Genomic DNA, 21,107 nt, shown 5'->3' with positions numbered 1-21,107 from the left:
ATCAGGATTATGTGACTTGACCAGGGTCATAAAGCTATTTCATGACAGAGAAAATGAGGTTTTACATTAAATTACCTTTATCTGAGGAACAAAACTGAGCCAAATGACCATACTTGGTGGACAGTTATTACCATTGCCAGACCTGGGAAAGCACACAAATGCATACCTGGAAGATGGAAGGACAGAACATGAGACAGTTAGGAAGAGGAAATCAGTAAAAAATATAAGATTCCCGCTGAAGAAGGAATAGGGCATCAGTCTATTCTAGGATCCTTCGATTCAGCAGTCACAGAAAGTAAATATTAAGGACAATGTTCTAGGCACTGGGAATACAAAGATGAATCAATTGCTTCTGGAGCTTACATTTTATTGAGCTATGTAATATGTGAATTGATAAATAAACACATTTTGAGCTGAGAGACCACTAATGACATCAAAGAGCATGACTCACAGATTTAGAACTAAAAGGGATTTTGTAGGATCTAGCTATATTAAGTCCAACTTTTCAGAGTCTAGAGTATTCTTGAGTGAATGGATTTGTTTGTGACCCGCTAATGGTGGTGCTAGAAGTAGATGATATTATTAGCTTTATTTTAAAGATGGGGAAACTGAGGCACAGAGCAGTAAAGTGATTTTCCCAGGGTAACACAATTTATAGGAGTCTGAGATAATATTCAAACACAGGTTTTCCTTACTCCAGTTCTAATTGTTCCATTAGTTAATTACCCATTCTCTCTTGGGGTCTAGGTGGAAGTATTTCTGCTAGAAATGTGTTTTGGAAGGTTGTTTTTTTGTTTTTTTTTTTTTATCTTTAGCCAAAAAATAAATAAATAAATAAATAAAATGACAAAATGAATATGTGAAATCAACTTTGAAAGGATATACACAGTGATCAGGAAGGGGCTGTGGTTGAACCACTTGATTAGAACTGTGAAAAGGTCCAGTTATTCTAGGTATCAGTTTGGAACCAAATAAGAAAAATGGCTGTTCTTACACTTAATCAGCGATCCAGTTCCTGAAAACATAACCCAAGAAACTCAAAGACAGAAGCAAAGGTCCAAAACATATCAAAATACATGTGGCAACACTTTTTGGTAGAAACAAAAGTAGGTTTCATGCATGGGCATGTAAGTGAAGAAATATTATCATACAATAATTATATATAAAAATTAGAAAACTAGAGAAATCTGGGAAGATTCTATATGACCTGATATAAAGTAAAATAAGCAGATCAAAGAAAGCATAAACATAATGACAAGATTGTAAATGTAAAACTCTCTAAAGGGAAGCCAAAATCTGAGCAATTGAGAAATAAGTCAAGGTGCTAGTCTTGATTGGATAGGGGTAGGGATATGAGGGTGGGACCTTACTATTATAAATATTTATACACATTAGAACTAGGTGGTGAAGTAGGTAAAAGTATTGGACGTGGAGTCAGGAAGATCTGAGTTCAAATGCTGCATCAGATATTTCTCAGCTATGTGATCCTAGGCAAGCCACTTAACTTCTCTTACTTGCCTAAGTTTCCTCATAGGTAAAAATAAGATCATAATAGCACTTATTTCACAATCTTATTTTGAAGATCTAATGAGGTAATATATAGAGCTTTACAAACATCACAATGCTATATAAATACTAATTATTATTGTCAGATGAAGTTTAATTTTTTTTCTTTCTCATAAAGTAAAATTCAATCTGGAAAAATAGAGTGTTGAAATAAGTGACATTATTTAAATGGTATCAGCAAAATTTATTTTTTAGAAAAGAATGGACATCATCAAGCAGTACTGCTAAAGCTCAAAAAGTTTTCCCATTTTGCCTGTTTCAGATGAGAAATTTTTAGATTCCGCTTTTTCACCATGCCTTTTGTTTTCCTCCCTAGATATTCTATGCTGTTCATGCATTTCAAGCCCGAAGTGAACATGAGCTCAGCCTCCAAGAATACCAACGGGTTCACATTCTTCGATTTTGTGATCTGAGTGGCAATAAGATGTGGTGGCTAGCTGAAGCTCAAGGACAGAAGGGATATGTGCCCGCCAACTACCTGGGAAAGATGACATATGCTTAAAAAACAAGTTCCTGGATAATTTCTTTAGTTTCCTGTCAAATCAAGAGATCAACTAACTACCTCTTACATATCTGATATGAAGTTTCTCAGTGAGGAAAGTACATCAAACACCAAAGAAATAAATCATCCAGCTACTAAGACTGGTACCTTGCCAGATACTATGGAGGTTCTGGCAAGATCAGCTCATAAGTATCTTAGGATATATAGATGTTGAAGTAAATGCGAAACCAAAATTCAATGAAAAAAATTAATAAACCCATCAACTCTTTGTATTCATCTTAAGAAACTTTTTTTTTTTAAACCAAACAAACTTTTTTAGGAATAATCTTAAGGCAGGATCAATATATCTTATTGTAATTCTGAAAGGCTGAATATATATGAAATAAGCTTTTGTCCAAACTGATATATTTATAAATTTCTAACTGTAAACGAGCCTAAAGAGCATATAATTCAAACTTCCTCATTTTACAGAGAAGGGAAGTAATTTGTTTAAGATAGAGAAATTCTAAATTCTGGCCTAAATTTGAGCCCTGGTCCACTGTACCATATTGTTTCACCTAGACATTTTATCTTCTCAAAGTTATTGGTCATAGGGCATTAAAAAAATTAAAGTAAAATAGACCAGTTAACAATCAATAAAATATCCCCAATATAAAAGCACAGGGGCAAAAAAGATGAAAAATTAAAATATTACTGCCCATACAAACAAGCAAGTACAGTTGATGAATGCTTACGATATTGTGAATTACCATATCTACTGAAAAAGAACACTTATTCTAATTCTCCCCTCCTTTGTAGTATGTAAATGTACATACAGTAACACACACACACACACACACACACACACACACACACACACACTTTTCCAAATAAAAGCTTTCTTAATATTAACTCAGAGGAAGTAGTAGTTCTTAAGCTGGTTTAATTTAAAAAATATTTTTTCTGATTATTTTGTAAAAGTGTTTTCATCATATTCTTTCTTATATTTAGAAAACAATGGCTTTTAAATGTTAAGCTTAATTGGTGAAACCTCAGTGAAAAATACTAGAAAATTTGGAAAAACAATTATCATGTTAACTGATCTGAACAAAGCCTTAAATATCATTATTTACCCATTTGTTCTTGTATGTAGTTAGCTTTGAGGATAGTTTTTATTGTAAATAAATGTTCATGGTCATTGGATCTTATCCAGTACAGGGGAAAGAACATTGGCCCTTTAGTCAGAGGAAGTGGATTCAAATATTACCTCTCACTTAATACCTACATGACCTTAATTTCCCTAGGCCTGTTTCCTCAAATATAAAATGAAGAGGTTAGCCTAAATAATTTCAGATCACTAAAGTTAGAAATTTTAGTTCTATACTCACATGTCAAATAGATCTGTTCCTTGGGATTTCATGTCTATTTGATCAAGATACTTCATAAAAATACTAATATAAATAAGCCTTTGGAAAAATACAATTTTGAAATCAATTTAAATTTGGCCATTTTATTGGCTTTTCTTTGACATACAATAAGAAGTTTTAGTAGCACCAAAAATTTACTAATTGAATGTTAATTTTCAAAATTTGGATGAAGCTGGCTCAAAAATTCTTAATGAAATTCACTGGGAGTACAAAATCTACTTTGTCACAATATAGTTATATGTTTCAAGGATCTGTAATTTTGTCAACATGGGTTCTCATTCCATTGACCCAAAACAGACATCTGAGAACTGCTGTAATTGTAAAATTCATCTTCCTTGAAACCAGTCTGGCATTGAGTATTTTTGAATTGTTTCTTTGGCCTTCAGATGTCAAATATTTTTGGAGTCTTTTAAGCTTGGTAGGTCTTGCTCCAATTTGTGGTCAATTAGGATGGCCTTGAAAATTCTGGGTCACATTTATGACATAATAAAGTTTTAGGAGTTGGTTTTGGTTGAGATATAAATAAATTTAAGAATCCACAAAGCAAAATAAAATTTTTTTTACAAGATTATAAGATTATTATTATTATGCAAGATTAGCTTCAGGTTACTATGAAAATCCTGGAATTTCTTGGTGTGAATTGGATATCTCAATCTAATGTTTATATTCATACAATTTTTGAGGATTATGTTTTTAGAATATTTTGCTATTTACTTTAGATCATTTATATATTGCATATACAAATATGTACCAAAATATACATATATAACAAATAAATATATACCAAAAAAGAGATAAATCTTGAAGTAAAAGTCTTTTGTACTACCACATGACTTAATATGATTTTCCTTGACTTTCAAAGGTATATAAATTCAGGAAAACCTAAGGAAAAAAGTATGGTGAACATTTAAATGACTGCCATTTCATTCTAATTTGGGGTATAACATGGTGCTGTGTAGAAAATCTTGATCTTAGAGTCAGATGACCTGAATTCCAAATTCCAATTTTGCCACTTAATGATTGTGTGACCTTGGACAAATTACTTTTACCTCTTAGGGGCTCAGTTTCCTCACTTGTAAAGGGAAGTGTTTGAATTAGATGGTAAAGTCCTTTTGAGTTCTAGAGCTGTGATCTTAATAATGATGCAAATTCTGAGGATATATACCTATATATGTGTGTATGTATATATATATATATATATATTTCCTGAAGATATATACTTCTGTGTATATGTGTATAAGATTTGAGTTTTCTTATGTTCTATCCCTTTTAAAATTATTTGTGATTTTAGACCTGGAAATTAATGAATTGTTGTGTAAGGAGTAGCATTTTTTTTTTTTTTTTTTTTTACAATTGTCTGGAATAAGAAAATATTGCCTATTCATGTGATCCAAGGATTGAAGCTTATTGCAGACCCTTGCAGGTCCCAGAGGTGCAACATCCAAGTGGCAGAGATGGTTGATCAAATACTTTAATGAAGCCATGGACTTCACATTTTGCACTGTCAATCATACATTTATTAAAGCATTGATAAAATCCTAGCATCCTAGGATTAGAGGTCATCTGGTTCAACTCTTACTTGAAGCATGAATCCTTGATATAAACAAAAACAAGACAAGTCTTTAAAGACTTAGATTTCAATAGTTAACTAGTTTTAGTTGTATTTAGAGCTCAATTTTCTATTCATAATCTTAAAGTTGATCAACCAGCATATGAAGTAGTTAGGTGGAGCCAGAGTGCACAGAATAGTCCTGAGTTCAAATTTGAACTCAGACCATTATTAGCAAATGCAATCCTGAGCAAGTCATTTAACTTCTATTTTCCTCAGTTTCCTCATCTGTAAAATGGGGATAAATGAGCATTTACCTCCCAGGGTTGTTGAAGGTTTGGTATTAGTTTATATGCTACTAAATGTCAAGCACTGTGCTAGGCTGGGGACAAAAAACCAAAATGGAAACAGTTCCTACCATCAAAGACTATGCATTCAAATAGGGGAGACAATAGTCATCTATATAGATATGTAGAAAATGCGTGTAAATAGATGCAAGGTAACTGGAAATGATGGGAGAAAAGTGTGTGTATGTGTGTGTGTGTGTGTGTGTGTGTGTGTGTGTGTGTGTGTGTGATGAAGGGGTTTCTACTTCTGATTTTAATTTTCACCAGTCATTGACTTTCTTGATGATAAAGGAAGAAAATTCTTTGATATTTTAAAGTATACAGATACTTCCAAATAAAATTCCATAGAGCCTAAAACTATAACTGACATTTAGGGAAAAACTTATATAATCTTAATAGGAAGGTTTATATTTCTTTTTTTTTAAGTTTGTAATAAAGATCTCCTTTAAATAACTTCATTGTTTTGGAAAGGATCTTCTAAAGCTGGTGTTACATAATTCTTTCTCATTAACAAATAAGCCACAAAAAAAACCAACTCATGATTTATTTAATGTGAATATTTAGCTATTATTGTGATAAAATTAAAAACTTGCACATTAAAAAAGTACATGTCTCAAATTAGATTTTCGAAACTAAAATTCTTAAGAAATGGAATTGATGCCAGTAATGCCTGAACTTAAAAACATTCATTTGTTTGCATAATGGTTTAAACAATTTAAAAGAGGAGCAGTAATGAACTGAACCAGCTACGCCCAGAGAAAGAACTCTGGGAGATGACTAAAAACCATTACATTGAATTCCCAATCCCTATATTTATGCCCACCTGCATTTTTGATTTCCTTCACAAGCTAATTGTACAATATTTCAGAGTCTGATTCTTTTTGTACAGCAAAATAACGTTTTGGTCATGTATACTTATTGTGTATCTAATTTATATTTTAATATATTTAACATCTACTGGTCATCCTGCCATCTGGGGGAGGGGGTGGGGGGTAAGAGGTGAAAAATTGGAACAAGAGGTTTGGCAATTGTTAATGCTGTAAAGTTACCCATGCATATAACTTGTAAATAAAAGGCTATTAAATAAAAAAATTTTTAAAAAAGAGAGAAAAAAAATAAAAAGAAAAAAAATAAATAAAAAATTTAAAAGATTATATTTCATTTTGAAGAGGATCTCAGTCTTATTCTATTCCATGGTGAATGAATTGTGTAGAAATGATATAAGACTCTATTAAATACAATAGTGGAGGCTAGCATGAGATATTTAAAGGATCCTTATAAAAATGTACTTACCCAAGATTTTGCTTACAGAAAGGTAGGCCTTCTAGAAATCAACAGCATATACCTATACAAAATTATAATGAACATATAACTGGGAATTTACAAAAGTTAGTATTAGATTTTAGAAGTTTTTATTTTAAGAATAACATTTTCCTGTGTTAAAGTATATATTTAAAGCAAGTTATGGTAGAGATAAAAAAAAATTTCTAAAGCTACAAAGGCTAGGAAGCATTAAATTATTTAAATCTCCTTTTTAAAAATTATTTATGGATTGGCAACTGCACTGTAGAAGGCAAAAATAATTCTGGTATCTTCATAAGGACAATTTAAATTAGATATATACTTCAGATTTAAAGCAATTAATATACCAAACATCTGTTAGGTATCTATGATGTGTCAGTGAGCACAGCACTGGGGAATACAAACATAAAGACAAAAACAGAAGTTTGTTTTCTTGTGCCTTTTTTCACCAATATGTTCCATATGTGAGTGTATGTGTTCACAATTGATTCTAAAAATTGCCAAAATTCAAATGCAAAGATTGATTTAAATTTTATTATTCTACTGCTAATTTAAAAAAGGAAAAATCACAATGGTGTATTGACAAGTTGCAAAAAGACCAGAAAGAATTAAACTATAAAAAATTACATTATATTATCCTGGAATGAAATATTCAAAATGAGAGCCTATACTTAAGAAAAAATTATCCATGCTACAATAAAATTTGTAAAGAAATAAAAGTTTACTTTTCTAACAACAGATTAAAAGCTAATAACTGGGAATCTTTTATATTCAATTATTAGAATGACAAAACAAAAAAATCAAGAATTACAGTATTAAAACAATATATTAAATTGGACTTAAATATGTAATGGGTACATGGAAAAAACTCAGTGCTTCCATTGAGCAAATAATATTTTTTCATATATATGACATCTATTTTAAAATTGAACCTCATGGGTACTAAAGGAAATTTAGAAAATCAGAAAATTTATATTTTGCATTTATAGATCATAATACAATAATCAGTAGCAAATAATGACACTTTCATAGGGACCCAGGTAAAACAATATTTTTAAAAAGCAATTGGCTAAACAATTTATTGAGTGAGAAAGGGAATTATAACAATATAAAACAAAATCTGAGATTTATGAGTACTCAGATGTTGATTGATATTCCTGAGTGCCTGCTGTGTTAGTAAGAGACACAAACAAAAAACACTAGCAAGTCACCATGAGAGAACAGAGAAATAAACAAAAAAGGTTAAAAATGAGAAACTTTCCAAATGATAAAATGACCCATTTTTGAAAGACCAAAAAACTATAAATAAATAGCAACTCTAATAAAAGAAAGATCCACATTATCAAAATTAGAGATGAGAAAATAGAACTCACAATCCAAATATATATATATATGAAATAAAACAAAATTCAAGATACTCAGAACTACAAGTAACTCTATTCTAACAAAAATACCTAAATCAATAAAATAAGAATGAAATAGATGAAGAGACCAATCTCAGGTATCTCAGTCATTAGAAATCAATCCTGCATAGTCACTAAGAACAAAAGGATTTTAAAAATAATCCTAGTAAGCTCAAAAAAAAAGTACTAAAAATAAAATTAAAAAAAAAATAAAAGAACAAGTTCTTCCTGTACTGTATGGAATATTTCCAAACACAATAAAAATATAGGGTTTTACTAAAGAAACTGTACAAAGTTTCTTCACTAAAGAAATTGGACAAAGAACGCAAAAAAAGTTATTGACCATGAATTAAATGTTGAAATCAAAATATTATTTTGACAAAATACATCAGAGAATATTATCTATTATGACTAATTAACTCTCATAACTGAAATTTTAGGTTTTTTTTTTTTTAAACAACTCTGAGGTACTACTCATATTCATCAGAATGACTAACATGACAGAAAAGAAAAACAGCAAAAGCTTGAGATGTGGAAAAATAAGGATACTAATGGATGCATTGTTGATGGAACTATGACCATTCTGGAGAACTATTTCAAGCTAAGTACAAGGAGCTACAAAACTGTGTATATCTTTTGACCTAGCAAAACCTCTACTATGTCTATACCTCAAGGGAATCAAATAAAAAGGGATAGAACCTATATGCACAAAAAATAGTTAATAGCAAGTTCTTTTTGTAATTACAAAGAATTGGAAACTATGGTATGAATTGAGGTATGGCAGGACAAGCTATTGTATATGAATGTGATGGAATATTAATGTGCTATAAGAAATTAAGGTGATAAAAGTTTCAGAAAAATATAGGAAGATTTAAATGAATTGGTGCAAGGTGAAGTAAAAAGAACCAGGAAAACAATCTACACAGTAACAGGGAAATTGTAACAATAATTAACTGTGAGAATTACTCTGAACAATACAATGATCTACCAGAACTACGAAAAACTTGGTATAAAATGATATCCACCTTGATAGAGAATGGATAGTGTTGGAGTATAGACTGAAACATAATTGTTTTCCTTTTAAAAATTTTCCTTATTTTCTTTTGAATATGGCTAATGTGGAAATACATTTTCAATGACTTCATAATGTATAATGGGCATCATATTTCTTGCCTTTTCAATGGTGGGGTAGAAACTAGGAGGGAAAAAATTTGAAACTGAAAATAAAAATTAAATTAAAAAAAAAGATGGTTTAAGAACAGGAAACCAATGTCATGTGAATAAGTGAAAAATAGATTTTAAAATGTTATCAGACTGACAAAATACAGCATCTTTTTTTGTAATGAAACACTAAAAACGCAGAAATAAATTTGTAGGATTTTCCTTTAATATAGAAAAAAGTATAAAAGCAAGACCACCCAATCTTGCCTTTGCTATTTGGCAAAACCTTGGAAATGTTAACTTAAAGCAATAAAACAGGAAAAAGAAAGGAATAAGCATTGACAATGAAATTTAAAATAGGTGGTACAGTGGAAAACATTAGTAGCAAACATTAGTACAAACATTTTGGAAAATAATGTGGTTTTACATTGTCACAAAACTGATTAAATCTGATTAGCAAGAGACATCTGGATTGGGAGGGACTTAATTCTAATCTTGGCTCTACAATTTATGACTATGGTCAAGTCACAAAACCTTTTAGCCTTAGTGTCCTCATTTATAATATTAGAGTTGTACTAAATGATCTTTGAATTCCCTTTAGATACTATAAATCTCCTCAATTAGATTTTATCCTAAAGTAATTAATGTGAAAAATTGTTACATCTGCATGAAAAGATTAGGTTTCATTACAGGGAAGAAACAACCTTTTATGACCAGTTTGCCATTTAAAACCATTTAAAAATGGTTGAGGTAGTATAATATCAGAGGACTGGGTTCAAATCTATTTAGTTCTTGGTTTCTTCATTTGTAAAATGAAAGGCTCAAATAATGGTTTCTGAAGTTCCTTCAAGATCTATATAGTACACTGATGAAATGGGATTATTTTGAAGTATTAAAATACGACACACAGAAAGACAAGGTTAACATTTTTATGAAAAAATGAAATCAGTAATATGAGTAGGATATATTTACAACTATTAAAAAAAGTTTTATAAGTAACTGGTTTGATTATTTACCTTTTGATATTTGCAAATGCTAAATTTTAATAAGTTTTTTCTAATAAAAAATAATTAAATTTGTTAAAATTTTGAAGTGATATTCATGTAATATCAATCAACAAATGTCTAGGTTTATGCTTTGAGCCAGGCATTATGGATACAAAGTCAAAAAGAAAACTATTTCTGCTCTCAAGAAGCATTATATTAAGAATATTGATCTTAACCAGCAGGATGAATGAGAGGCTTAGAGAGACTTACATGAACTGATGCAAAGTGAAGTGAGCAGAACCAGAAGATCATTATATACTTCAACAATGATACTGTATGAGGATGTATTCTGATGGAAGTGGATTTCTTTGACAAAAAGAAGATCTAACTCAGTTTCAATTGATGGACAGAAGCAGCTACACCCAAAGAAAGAACACTGGGAAATAAAATGTAAACTGTTTGCATTTTTGTTTTTCTTCCCAGGTTATTTTTACCTTCTGAATCCAATTTTTCCTGTGCAACAAGAAAACTGTTTGGTTCTGCACACATATATTGTATCCAGGATATACTGTGACATATTTAACATGTATAGGACTGCTTGCCATCTGGGGAACGGGGTGGAGGGAAGGAGGGGAAAAGTTGGAACAGAAGTGAGTGCAAGGGATAATGTAAAAAATTATCCAGGCATGGGTTCTGTCAATAAAATGTTATAATTATTAAATAAATAAAAGATTGCTTTTAGGATCAAAAAAAATATTGATTTTAGAAAGTCAGGGTTGGAAAACTGGAAAGCAGTTGATAAGAAATTTAACCGTTATTTTTCATTATGTACTGTAAGTTTAAAATGGAAATGTGATGTATGAGACTGCCTGCCCTTTAGAGGAGGGAGTGGAGGAAAGGAAGGGAAAAGTTGGAACAGAAGTATTTGCAAGGGTCAATGTTGAAAAATTACCCATAAATATGTTCTGTCAATACAAAGCTATAATAGAAAATAAATAAATAACTTTTGTTTCTGACAAGGTCAAAAAAAGAAATGGAAATGTGATCTGAATTCAGGTTACACTAAAAACAGAAAACAAAAAGAATCAGAAAAGAACTAAATTAGGTATCTTTTGTAACTGGGAAGAATCCTTTGTTAAACAAGAGACATGTGGTCACAAAATAAAATTGCTCATTTCAATGCTGTGAAACTGAAAAGCTTTTGCACAAACAAAATCAAGATAACTAAATAAGGATACTATTTTAGGGAAACAATTTTTAAATTTAATTTATAGTAAAGAATCTTTTTCCAATGGATAAGTGATCAAAGGCTATGACAATCTTCAAAAGAGTTGCAAACCATTAACCTTATGAAAAATTTTTCAGATTAACAAAACACACAAATCAAATAACTGTGAGATTTTACCTCATACTCAGAAAACTGGCAAAAAAAAAAAAAAAATGAGAAAAGGAGAATCTGTGGGAGGACCAAGATCTTGTCAAGTTTGTGAAGAGCTAAATGCATGCATGGAGCAGCTATGAACTTACCCATGTGTTCTGGAAAGCAATATGAGTTATGTCTTTTTTAAAAAGAATGATTAAAATAACTATCTTTTAATCCACTGATAAGACATTTACCACAACGGAAGTAAAAACTGGAAATGAAGTGTCCTTTGATTAATGACTAAATACACTGCATACATGAATATATAGAAGTATAGAGGGCTAAGCTTCAGAGTAAAGAAGACCTGAATTCAAATCCTATACCAGATATTTACTAGCTATGTGAGCCTGGGCAAGTCAGCCTCAGTTTCCCCATCAGTATAAAGGAAACAATCAATTCAAATAACATTTGTAAAGCACTTTGTAAACCAAGTACTATCTTAATGCAAGTTATTATAAAAGAATTTGATTGTTACATAATAATGTCAAACATGAATTGTTATGGAATAAAACAACCTGAATTATTTGCAGCTATAATAACCAAACTTGGTTTTGAAGGAGTTGAAAAGATTCATCTTTTATCCTTCACTGAAAAGGTAGAGATCTTATGAGTACGATATGTTGTCTTTACTGATACAGCTGATATGTTGGTTGGTTTTACTGAACTGTATCTACATTCCCTTCTCTGCTTTCTTTAAAAGTTCACAAAGGAGAGGAAAGAGGAGGGGCATATAAGAAAATGAATGTGACATTAAAAAAAGGGATCAATTAAAAAAAAAAATTAAGTAAGCCAGAGAATCAGGATAGAAGCTATACATGAGATCAAAGATTTTAGACCTGGCATCATCATTTATCTAATCTAATTCCAACATTTTACTTGCTGGAAAACTAATGTTAATAGAGAAGTGATTTATTCAAGGTGTCCCAAGTAGAAAAGAGTGGAGACTGGAAATCCAGTCTACCTACATGTCCAATAGTCCTTATATTATGTAGCTCACCACACTTGCCAAGTAATTCAATCCATAAGAATCACTCAGGTTTCTAGTTTCTGAATTAAAAGCAAAAAAGATAATCCATTTGGAAAACAGAATAGAGTCTCCCTGAATGACCAACTAAACAATCTTTAAAGAAGAAAAACAATATTAATCTCTTTATCTTCTGAAACTTTCAAGAATTGGAAGGTAAAGGAGTTTTAGCCAGAAGCAATATTATAGGGAGAGTTGACTTAGAGACAGAAAGATCTAGATTCAAATTCTGTCTCTAACCCTTGACAACTACATATGTGACTGATCTTCTGAGCCTCAATTTCCTCAAATGTATAAAATGAAGATGTTGGCCTGAACTATTTTCCTGCTATAAATATATTAACCTGTGAATAAAGATTCAAAACTTAAGCTTACTACAATGACCCTGAGGAACAAAGATCAAATAATTCAAGTTAATAGTTTCTTACTCCAAGAATTTAGCAATAATGTACATGCTAGACATAATCAATCCTATGCACAAGACATGGCGGTTCACCAAAGGACTCTGAAGAGGTCTTTCCCCCCTCACCCTTTCATGACAAATTCCAGAGTAAGATGGCATGAAAAGGATAAAAAGAGGAAAATTCACCAGCATATTAGCTAGTTTTTATAATCTGGCTATCAAGAGTCAATTTAGGGCTTTTTCAGGAAGATGAATATAGGCCTTTGTCCTTTAATTTATTTTTTAAAAATTTTGCCATTGTATTTTATATAAGTTATTCTTAGAGACCCTGAAATTCATGAAAATTTTTATTAAAGCCATTATACAATTTTGACATGACAGGTTTTAACAAAATAAAACTGTACAAAAGGCTAATAAGAAACCCAAATAGCTTCACAGTTTTGTCAAAAATTTTCCGAAAAGAAACAACTGGATAGCTTGGTCATGTAACATTTTATTAAACGATACATTAAATTTTTTTATCTTCAGCACAGAAGTGGTCATCAATTCAGTGTAAGAGAAAATCAAATGTAGCTAAGCTATTTCTTAAGTTTCTTTTGAGCAGCTTTCTTCTTGACCATCTGTAACCGCTTCATTGCATTGAGTTGTGACTCCTGAGAAGTTGGGCCCTTGAGTGAGGATGATGATGGGTTGCTACTAGGCTCTGAGCTGGTTTTAGTGGTGCCTCCTCCACTGGCCCCGGTAGTTCCACTACTACCATTCCCACTGCTGAGTTGGCTGCTACCTCCTGGAACTAAGCTACTTGGGCTGGGAAGGCCAACTTTGCTCACATTGTCACTACTCACTGAGCGACTAAGGCCAGTTTTGCCTAAAGTTAAAGGAGGCAGAGGTTTCAGTGATACAGGAGTTGTACTGCCAGTAGGAGAAGATATTTTTGAACCTAGGGCAGCTTTAGACGTGGTGGCCAGTCCAGTCAAACCCACTGCTTTCTGGTTGGCAGAGGAGGTAGTAGGTTTCCCGCCAGCATTCTGTGTTGTTGAACTAAGCTTGCCTGTTGAAGGTCCAGCAGAAGAGGTTTTGGCTGCAAAAGCTGCCCATCCTGTTAGACCACTGGGTGCGGAAGATGAAACACTTGAATTGGAAGAATTTCCTGAAACCACTGTGGATGGCTAAAAAAAAATTAAGTACTACATTAGAACAAATATACATTCCTCAATTCTATAAAAAATTTAATCCCTATATTTTTTTAAACCATAGGAAATATATCAAACTGCTAAAACTAGGCCCAAATATAAATATATAAAGGAATGAAAGTTTTTAAAAATAAACAATTAAAACAAAAAGATCAGAACTTGTAAATTGGAGTTACTTCTTCCATTGTGATTATGTATATTATGTGTGTGCACATGTGTGCGCACGTATGTATGTGTCTTCCATACCTTGTGCCACCAAATAAGATAGGATTCGTACTCTGATATGAAGGTTTTTATCAGATTTTTGAAGGTAGAATTTCTGTAGCCATGACATGTATGCAGATTCCTATTTCTATACAATATCTTCCATTAACTGAACTGACCAAATTAAGTATCTGAGTGCATACAGGAAATCCATGCAGAACTCAGCATGAGCAACATTTATTTCTGAATTCATATTGTATAATAATTCCTTCAATGAAAATTCATGTTGGCATTCTTACCTTTCCCTTGCTCAATTTTCAAAAGTTCTTCCCAGACTATAAAAGTTTAATGAAAAACAATCTTAGCACAGAAAAAAAAAAAAAGACCCAATGATATTTGCCCTATTTAAAATACCAAGGATATCTAGAGACCTGGGGGGGGAGGGAGGGGAAACTTACTTCCATTAGAAGTGGCTTCATAATTTCTGTTTGAAAGCATTTAAAAAATATTAAACATTTTATTTTTTCCTCAATTACACGTAAAAATTTTTTAATATTTAAAAAAAATTGTGTGTTTCAAATTCTCTCTCCCTCTTCCCTCACTGAGAAGGCAAACAATTTAACATAGGTTATACAAGTACAGTCACACAAAACATATCAGTCATGCTGTGAAAGAAAATAAAACACCCCTCCCCCCCCAAAAAAAAACCTCCACGAAAAATATAGAAAGAATATAGGAAAAAAAAAGTATGGTTCCTTCTGCATTCAAAATTTACCAGTTCTTTCTCTGGTGACATATAGCACTTTTCATCATGAGTTCTTTGACATTGTTTTGGCTCAGCTGAGAATAGCTAAGTCATTCACAAGTTGATTATTGTACAATATTATTGTTGCTGAGCTCTTTCCTTCCTTTTTTTCTATCTGGTAAAATAGAATTCTATACTCAAATGAGCATACCATGTTATTCCTTCTTTGAGCCAATTCTGATGAGAATTCATGCACTCTCACCCCCAACTCCCACTGCCCCCACCTTCCTCTTTACTGAAAAAGCTCTTATATCTCTTAAGTGAGATAAATGATCCCATTCTACCTTTCCCTTTTCCCTTCTCCTACTGTATTTCCCTTTCTCACCCCTTAATTGTATTTTTTCAGATAATCATTTCATCATATTCAACTCACATCTATACTTTCTATCTATTCCCCTTCTAACAAGTCTAATAAATTTTTAGGTGCTACAAGTATTATTTCCCTATGCAGAAATATAATAGTTTAAACTATTGAATTCTTTGAATTCTCTTTCCTGTTAACCTTTTTATGTTTTTATTGAGTTCTGTATTTGAAAGGTGACATTTTCCATTTAACTTTGGTCTTTTCACCAGGAATGCTTGAAAGTCTTCTACTCTAATCTTGTGATGAAGAGAGCCATCTATAGCCAGGGAGAGGACTGTGGGAACTGAGTGTGGATAACAACATAGCATTCTCAATTCTTTTTGTTGTTTGCTTGCATTTTATTTTTTTCCTCATTTTTTTTTTTTGATTTGAGTTTTTCTTGTGCAGCAAGATATGTTTGCATATATTGTACTTAACATATATTTTTGCCATATTTAACATATATTGGATTACTTGCTCTCTAGGGGAAGGGGTGAGAAGGGGGGGGAGGAATTGGGACATAGGATTTTATAAGGGTTAATGTTGAAAAATTATCCATGCTTATCTTTTGAAAATTAAAAAGCTTTAATTAAAAAAAAAAAGTTTTCCATTTCACTCAATGCTTATTTCTCCCTCTGAAGGATTATATTCGTTTTGGTGTCTCTGGATTGTAATAGCAGCTCTTTTACCTTCTGGAATATTATATTCCAAGCCTTGATACCTTTTAATGTAGAAACTGCTAAATGTTGTATTATCCTGACTGTGGCTCCACAGTATTTAAATTGTTTCTTTCCGGATGCTTACAATATTTTCTTCTTGATTTAGGAGCTCTGGAATTTGGCCATAATAGTCCTGGGAGTTTTCATTTTGGAATGTCTTTTGGGGGGTGATCAATAAATTCTTTCAACTTCAATTTTACTCTCCAGTTCTAGAATATCAAGGTAGTTTTCCTTGATAATTTCTTGAAAGACACTGTTTAGGCTTTCATGTAGTCCAATTAGATCTCCTCCTAAAATATATAATTCTATTTTTATGAAGTTTTTTTTTTTTTTTTTCCTGTGAATTTTTGTACCTCTTTTTCCAATTAGCCAATTCTGGTCAAGGCATTCTTCTCTTTGTTGGATTTCTGTGTATCTTTTACTATTTGGTCTTCTCTGGGGTTTTGTAAGATATTATTTCCTCCAGTATTTATTTTTTTGCCTACTTTACCAAGCTGTTAACTGTTTTTTCATGATTTTCTTACATAAGTCTCATTACTCTTCCCAGTATTTCTTCTAGCTCTCTTAGTTGATGTTTGATGAGACCAAATTTAAATTCAGGTCTTCCTGACTTCAGGACTGGTGCTCTATCTACTTCGCCACCTAGCTGCCTCCACTGTATCTTTCTATGGTCAGGATTTTTCTTTCCCCCCACCCCCAACCTCTTTCTTGACTTTTAACTGTGTTAAAGTGGGGTTCTGCTTCCAAGGTGGAGAGACACAGTCTTCAGGGGTTTTTTGTGTAGCTGTTTCAAAGATAATTCTAAGAAGCTATAAGTTTTGATCCTTTTAAGGTAATATAAACTAGAGAGAGGTGTACTTACTACTTTCCTGGACTGTGCTCTGGTTTATAAGTAAGCACAAGCACTGTGACCAGCTACCAACTTCCCTGTGGTTGTAAAATCTTGCATTCTAGTATTCTTCCTTCCCCTGTGATCCAAGTATGAGCAATGCAACAGAAGAATCCTGCCTCCACCAGCACCAGTAAGCAATCTCCTTCTGACATAGCCTATGCTGGATTGTGTTTTACTTTCACTTTAGTGTGACAGACTTTTCCTTATTTTTTTTTTTTTAATTTTAATTTTTTATTTAATAGCCTTTTATCTACAGGTTATATGCATGGGTAACTTTACAGCATTAACAATTGCCAAACCTCTTGTTCCAATTTTTCACCTCTTACCCCCCAAACCCCTCCTCCAGATGGCAGGATGACCAGACAGACTTTTCCTAATGATCTAAGTTGTCTGGAGCTAATAAATAATTTCATTCCATGTTTTTTGAGTTCTGTTGTTCCAGTTCATTTTGAGGTACTATCTAAAGTTGTTTGGAAGGAATTTAGTAAATTCAAGTAAAGTTCAAATAAATAAGTTCCTTGTTCAAGTAAATAAGAGTCATAAAAGAATACTCAAAGGTTGTCAGAAAACAAATTAGTATAGAAATCAAAAGACAGGTAGGTGTAATAAACTTATAATTTTCAGAAAAAGCAAAGCTAATTTTTTTCTTTTCTCTCTAAAACAAATCATCAGCCATATGACAAAATAATCCTTCAATAAACTTGACAAAATTCAGTCTCTTTGAGGTATTTAGTAATGTATCTGAAAATAAAGTAGCACTTGTAAGGCACAAATAATGAAGAAATCTTCAAACAGTATTTTATTCTGATGACTCGAGTTAGCTAGCATTGCTATTTAACTGGACAACAGATGATTTATCACATAATCAAGATGTAGGTAATTAAAACAATGGATGCAAAAATATTCTCTATTGTTTCCAAGAAGAAAATATCTTTCCCCCTAAGCTGTTAAACTTACAACATTTTCTTTGCTCTTATCCTAGTTTTTTTTTTACCTACTGTGCAAAAATAAGAACAAAATAAAAATGAATGATAAATTCACTTTTACTTGTTTGTTGTTTTTTTTTTTAACCATCTTATGAGAAGCCCCTATCTCCGTTTTAAAGCAACAATAAAAATCTATTCAAAAATCGAACAAGGAACAAAGAACTTAAGAGAAATACTTTTAGAATTCCTCTGCTGCTAAAACTCTATTTTCAGATACATTACTAAAATATTTCCTCTCAATCCTAAGAGAACCTCTATTGTACTTAGTTTATCAAAGACCTAGAAAAACAGAAGGGAAATTTTTTTACTGTTCTCTTACGTTAACTTCACGTAAGAAAACAGCAAAATAGGTTCCTGTAGCCAGCCATTTTTTACCAGAGATCGCTGAAAATATTTTTCCACATAAATTTCTTTTAAACAAAAGATTAATTCTGATAATATGTACTTTTTCTAATACTAAACAGTAAACATGAAAGAACCCATAAAATGCAGGAGAAAGGAGAGGGACTGGGAAGAGTAGAGGTGGCAATATTGGAAGAATCCTGAGGTAAAAAGAGATGAAGGATAACCAGTCATCTCTGACCTCCCATTTGGCTCTGTGTTTCTACTGTTCTCCAAAGAAAAGCACATGTTTTGGGTTTAGTCCCCAATGCCCAGTCCAAACTTTTCCTCCTTAGAGCAGTTTTGTGGACTTGGCATGAGTAGCCTGATCTGCTTCTCTGTTACTCTGTGCCAGACTGAGACGCTGCACTGGCGATGTGGGGAGCAGGAAGAACTGCTCAGCTGATCAAGTGGCAAATGTGCATAGTTGCCAATGCAAAAGTGAAAACAAGATTACTAATAAAATCACAAGAATGGTTAAAGTTTGGAAAGTCAAATATGTGAATGTTAAGGATCAACTTTATATAGCAACATGTCTGTACCAAGTTGAATCAGAAATCAATACAAAAATCATGTCCATATCATGGTTATTGATTTTTTATAGTGAGAACAAAAATATCAACTAACAAGTAGATCAATGTATCAGAATTATTTACTAATATATATTTTTAAAAGCTAGATTTCTCTCTCTCTCTCTCTCTTTCTCTCTATATATGTAAATACACATATTTTTACCATTTTATGAGTTTCTGAATCTAAATTAAGGGTAATATAGAACAGAGAGTTTATTAGACTTTTTTGGCACCTGATTTGGAACTATTTATTCTATTCCATCAGTTCCCTGAATAAAACTAGAATATGGCTAATGTGTAGCTCAATGACAGAAGTAAAAAAAGTCTTTCTTCTTACTAAAGGAATTAGAATAATGTTTTAGCCAACATAGTGAATATAAGAGTACCAGTAATCCAATGTGTTATCAGGCATGGAACCTCAAAGATGATAAGAGTCACACTAAATGCTTCTATCTAGACCTCCTATTTATGAGACAGACACCATAAAAGGTTTTCCCTTTTAATGAACTAAAAATTCAGAACTCACAAAAGAAACCCTTAAAACTTCAATCATCTTTAAAGAAGACAAATCAAAATAAAGTCGAGAACTTAATATTAGATGAAGAAGGGAGTATTTATATAAAAATTTAACAGGAAGTCTCATTTTAAACATGGATTCTGATATGTTGGGGGAGGGGGGGAAATGCACAAAACTGAAGAAAAGTTTTGCTGAATTAAACAAATTTTATTAGAATATAAATATAAGTATACTCTACCTTAACTTCTGTTCTCTTGAATGCTAGAAAAGTTGTTTCTTGTTTCAGCTTAGTTTCAGGTTTTTTAACCAATGGATCTTTAACAGCTGGAGCTACTGAAACAACTGATGGGGCTGGTTTCTGGGCTGGTTTCTGTGTCTTTTGAGCCTAGAGAAATAATCAATTGATTTCTATGAGGAACATCACTTAAAGACATTCAATTAAAATACCAAACAGGAAAGAAGACCAAAAAGACCCCTTTTACATGTCTGACTTTATAAAAATTCCTACTATTTTAAATATTTTATCATCCACATAAAACACAGAATCTAGGGCAAACTTATTATAAGTCATATTAATGAAAGCAGCAGACATAATTTCTAGCAACGAAAACATATGTGAAATTATGATGACTAGATGCTATATGATGTTATCTAATATTAACTCAAGTGATTCAGATAAAAAAAAAACAAAGAAGCCATTTGCAGTTAAAGCAAATCTACTTCTTCACTAGGTTTGCTCTTACTTGAGAAAAGTTGAAGAATTCTCCACGGACCAACCACCCACCTTGAGTCAATGAGACTAAGTTAAAAATAGGAGTTGTTCTCCCCCACCCCACCCTTTGCCCCAACACAAAAAAGGACAGCAATGGAGCTCCAAAAAGGTAGGGTGGAGGGAAAAAATGACTCTTGCTAATACTCTATTCCCCAAACTAAGAGAGATTATTATTATCTACTGAATTCTAAGGATGACTTAGTAGAAATCATTATCTTTTCCTCTAAACCTACCCCTCCTTCAAATCTCCCTTTTTCTAGTCTCTTGGGCTTACAATCTTGATGTTATTCTTAATTTCTCTCTTTTTCACTTCACTATATCTAATCTATTGCCAAATCTTGCTTTTTCTACTTTTGCAACAGCTCTCACATCTGTACCTGAGATACTCACATTGACCCCACTCTAATTTACCTCCTAATCATCTCTCACTTGAAATTGCAATTACCTCTGAATTCTCCTCCCTGTCTCATTTCTTCCCACTGAAATCCATCTTCCATATAATTGCTAACATGATTTTCCTTAAGTGTAGAAGTAGCCATGCCATAATTTACTCCAATGGCCACCTATTGCTTTGAGGATCAAGTAAAACCTTCTAATTACACCAAGGTCCCAACCTGACTCTCCCCATGTCTCCTGGTCTTCAGTCTACCT

General features: G+C 32.2%; 2 protein-coding genes across 3 annotated transcripts in view; one reads left to right on the top strand and one right to left on the bottom strand.

Moving 5' to 3' along the window:
• Window positions 1-5,502, top strand: part of ARHGEF38 (Rho guanine nucleotide exchange factor 38) — a 108,402-nt gene extending 102,900 nt beyond the window's left edge. The window contains exon 14 of the mRNA XM_031941662.1: window positions 1,883-5,502. Within this exon, the coding sequence (XP_031797522.1) occupies window positions 1,883-2,068 (186 nt within the window). The 3' untranslated portion in view covers window positions 2,069-5,502. The remainder of the gene's footprint in view (window positions 1-1,882) is intronic.
• Window positions 5,503-11,276: 5,774 nt separating this feature from the next.
• INTS12 (integrator complex subunit 12) overlaps window positions 11,277-21,107 on the bottom strand; it is a 40,279-nt gene continuing 30,448 nt past the window's right edge. For both annotated transcript variants that reach the window (XM_023505742.2, XM_003772925.4), the window contains exons 6-7: window positions 19,923-20,069; window positions 11,277-14,241 (exon numbers count right to left, since the gene is read on the bottom strand). In XM_023505742.2, the coding sequence (XP_023361510.1) occupies window positions 13,651-14,241; window positions 19,923-20,069 (738 nt within the window). In that variant the 3' untranslated portion in view covers window positions 11,277-13,650. The remainder of the gene's footprint in view (window positions 14,242-19,922; window positions 20,070-21,107) is intronic.

Source organism: Sarcophilus harrisii, chromosome 6 (genome assembly GCF_902635505.1).
Source record: "Sarcophilus harrisii chromosome 6, mSarHar1.11, whole genome shotgun sequence".
Classification (NCBI taxonomy): domain Eukaryota; kingdom Metazoa; phylum Chordata; class Mammalia; order Dasyuromorphia; family Dasyuridae; genus Sarcophilus; species Sarcophilus harrisii.
This window is presented reverse-complemented; position numbering and strand designations above follow the sequence as displayed.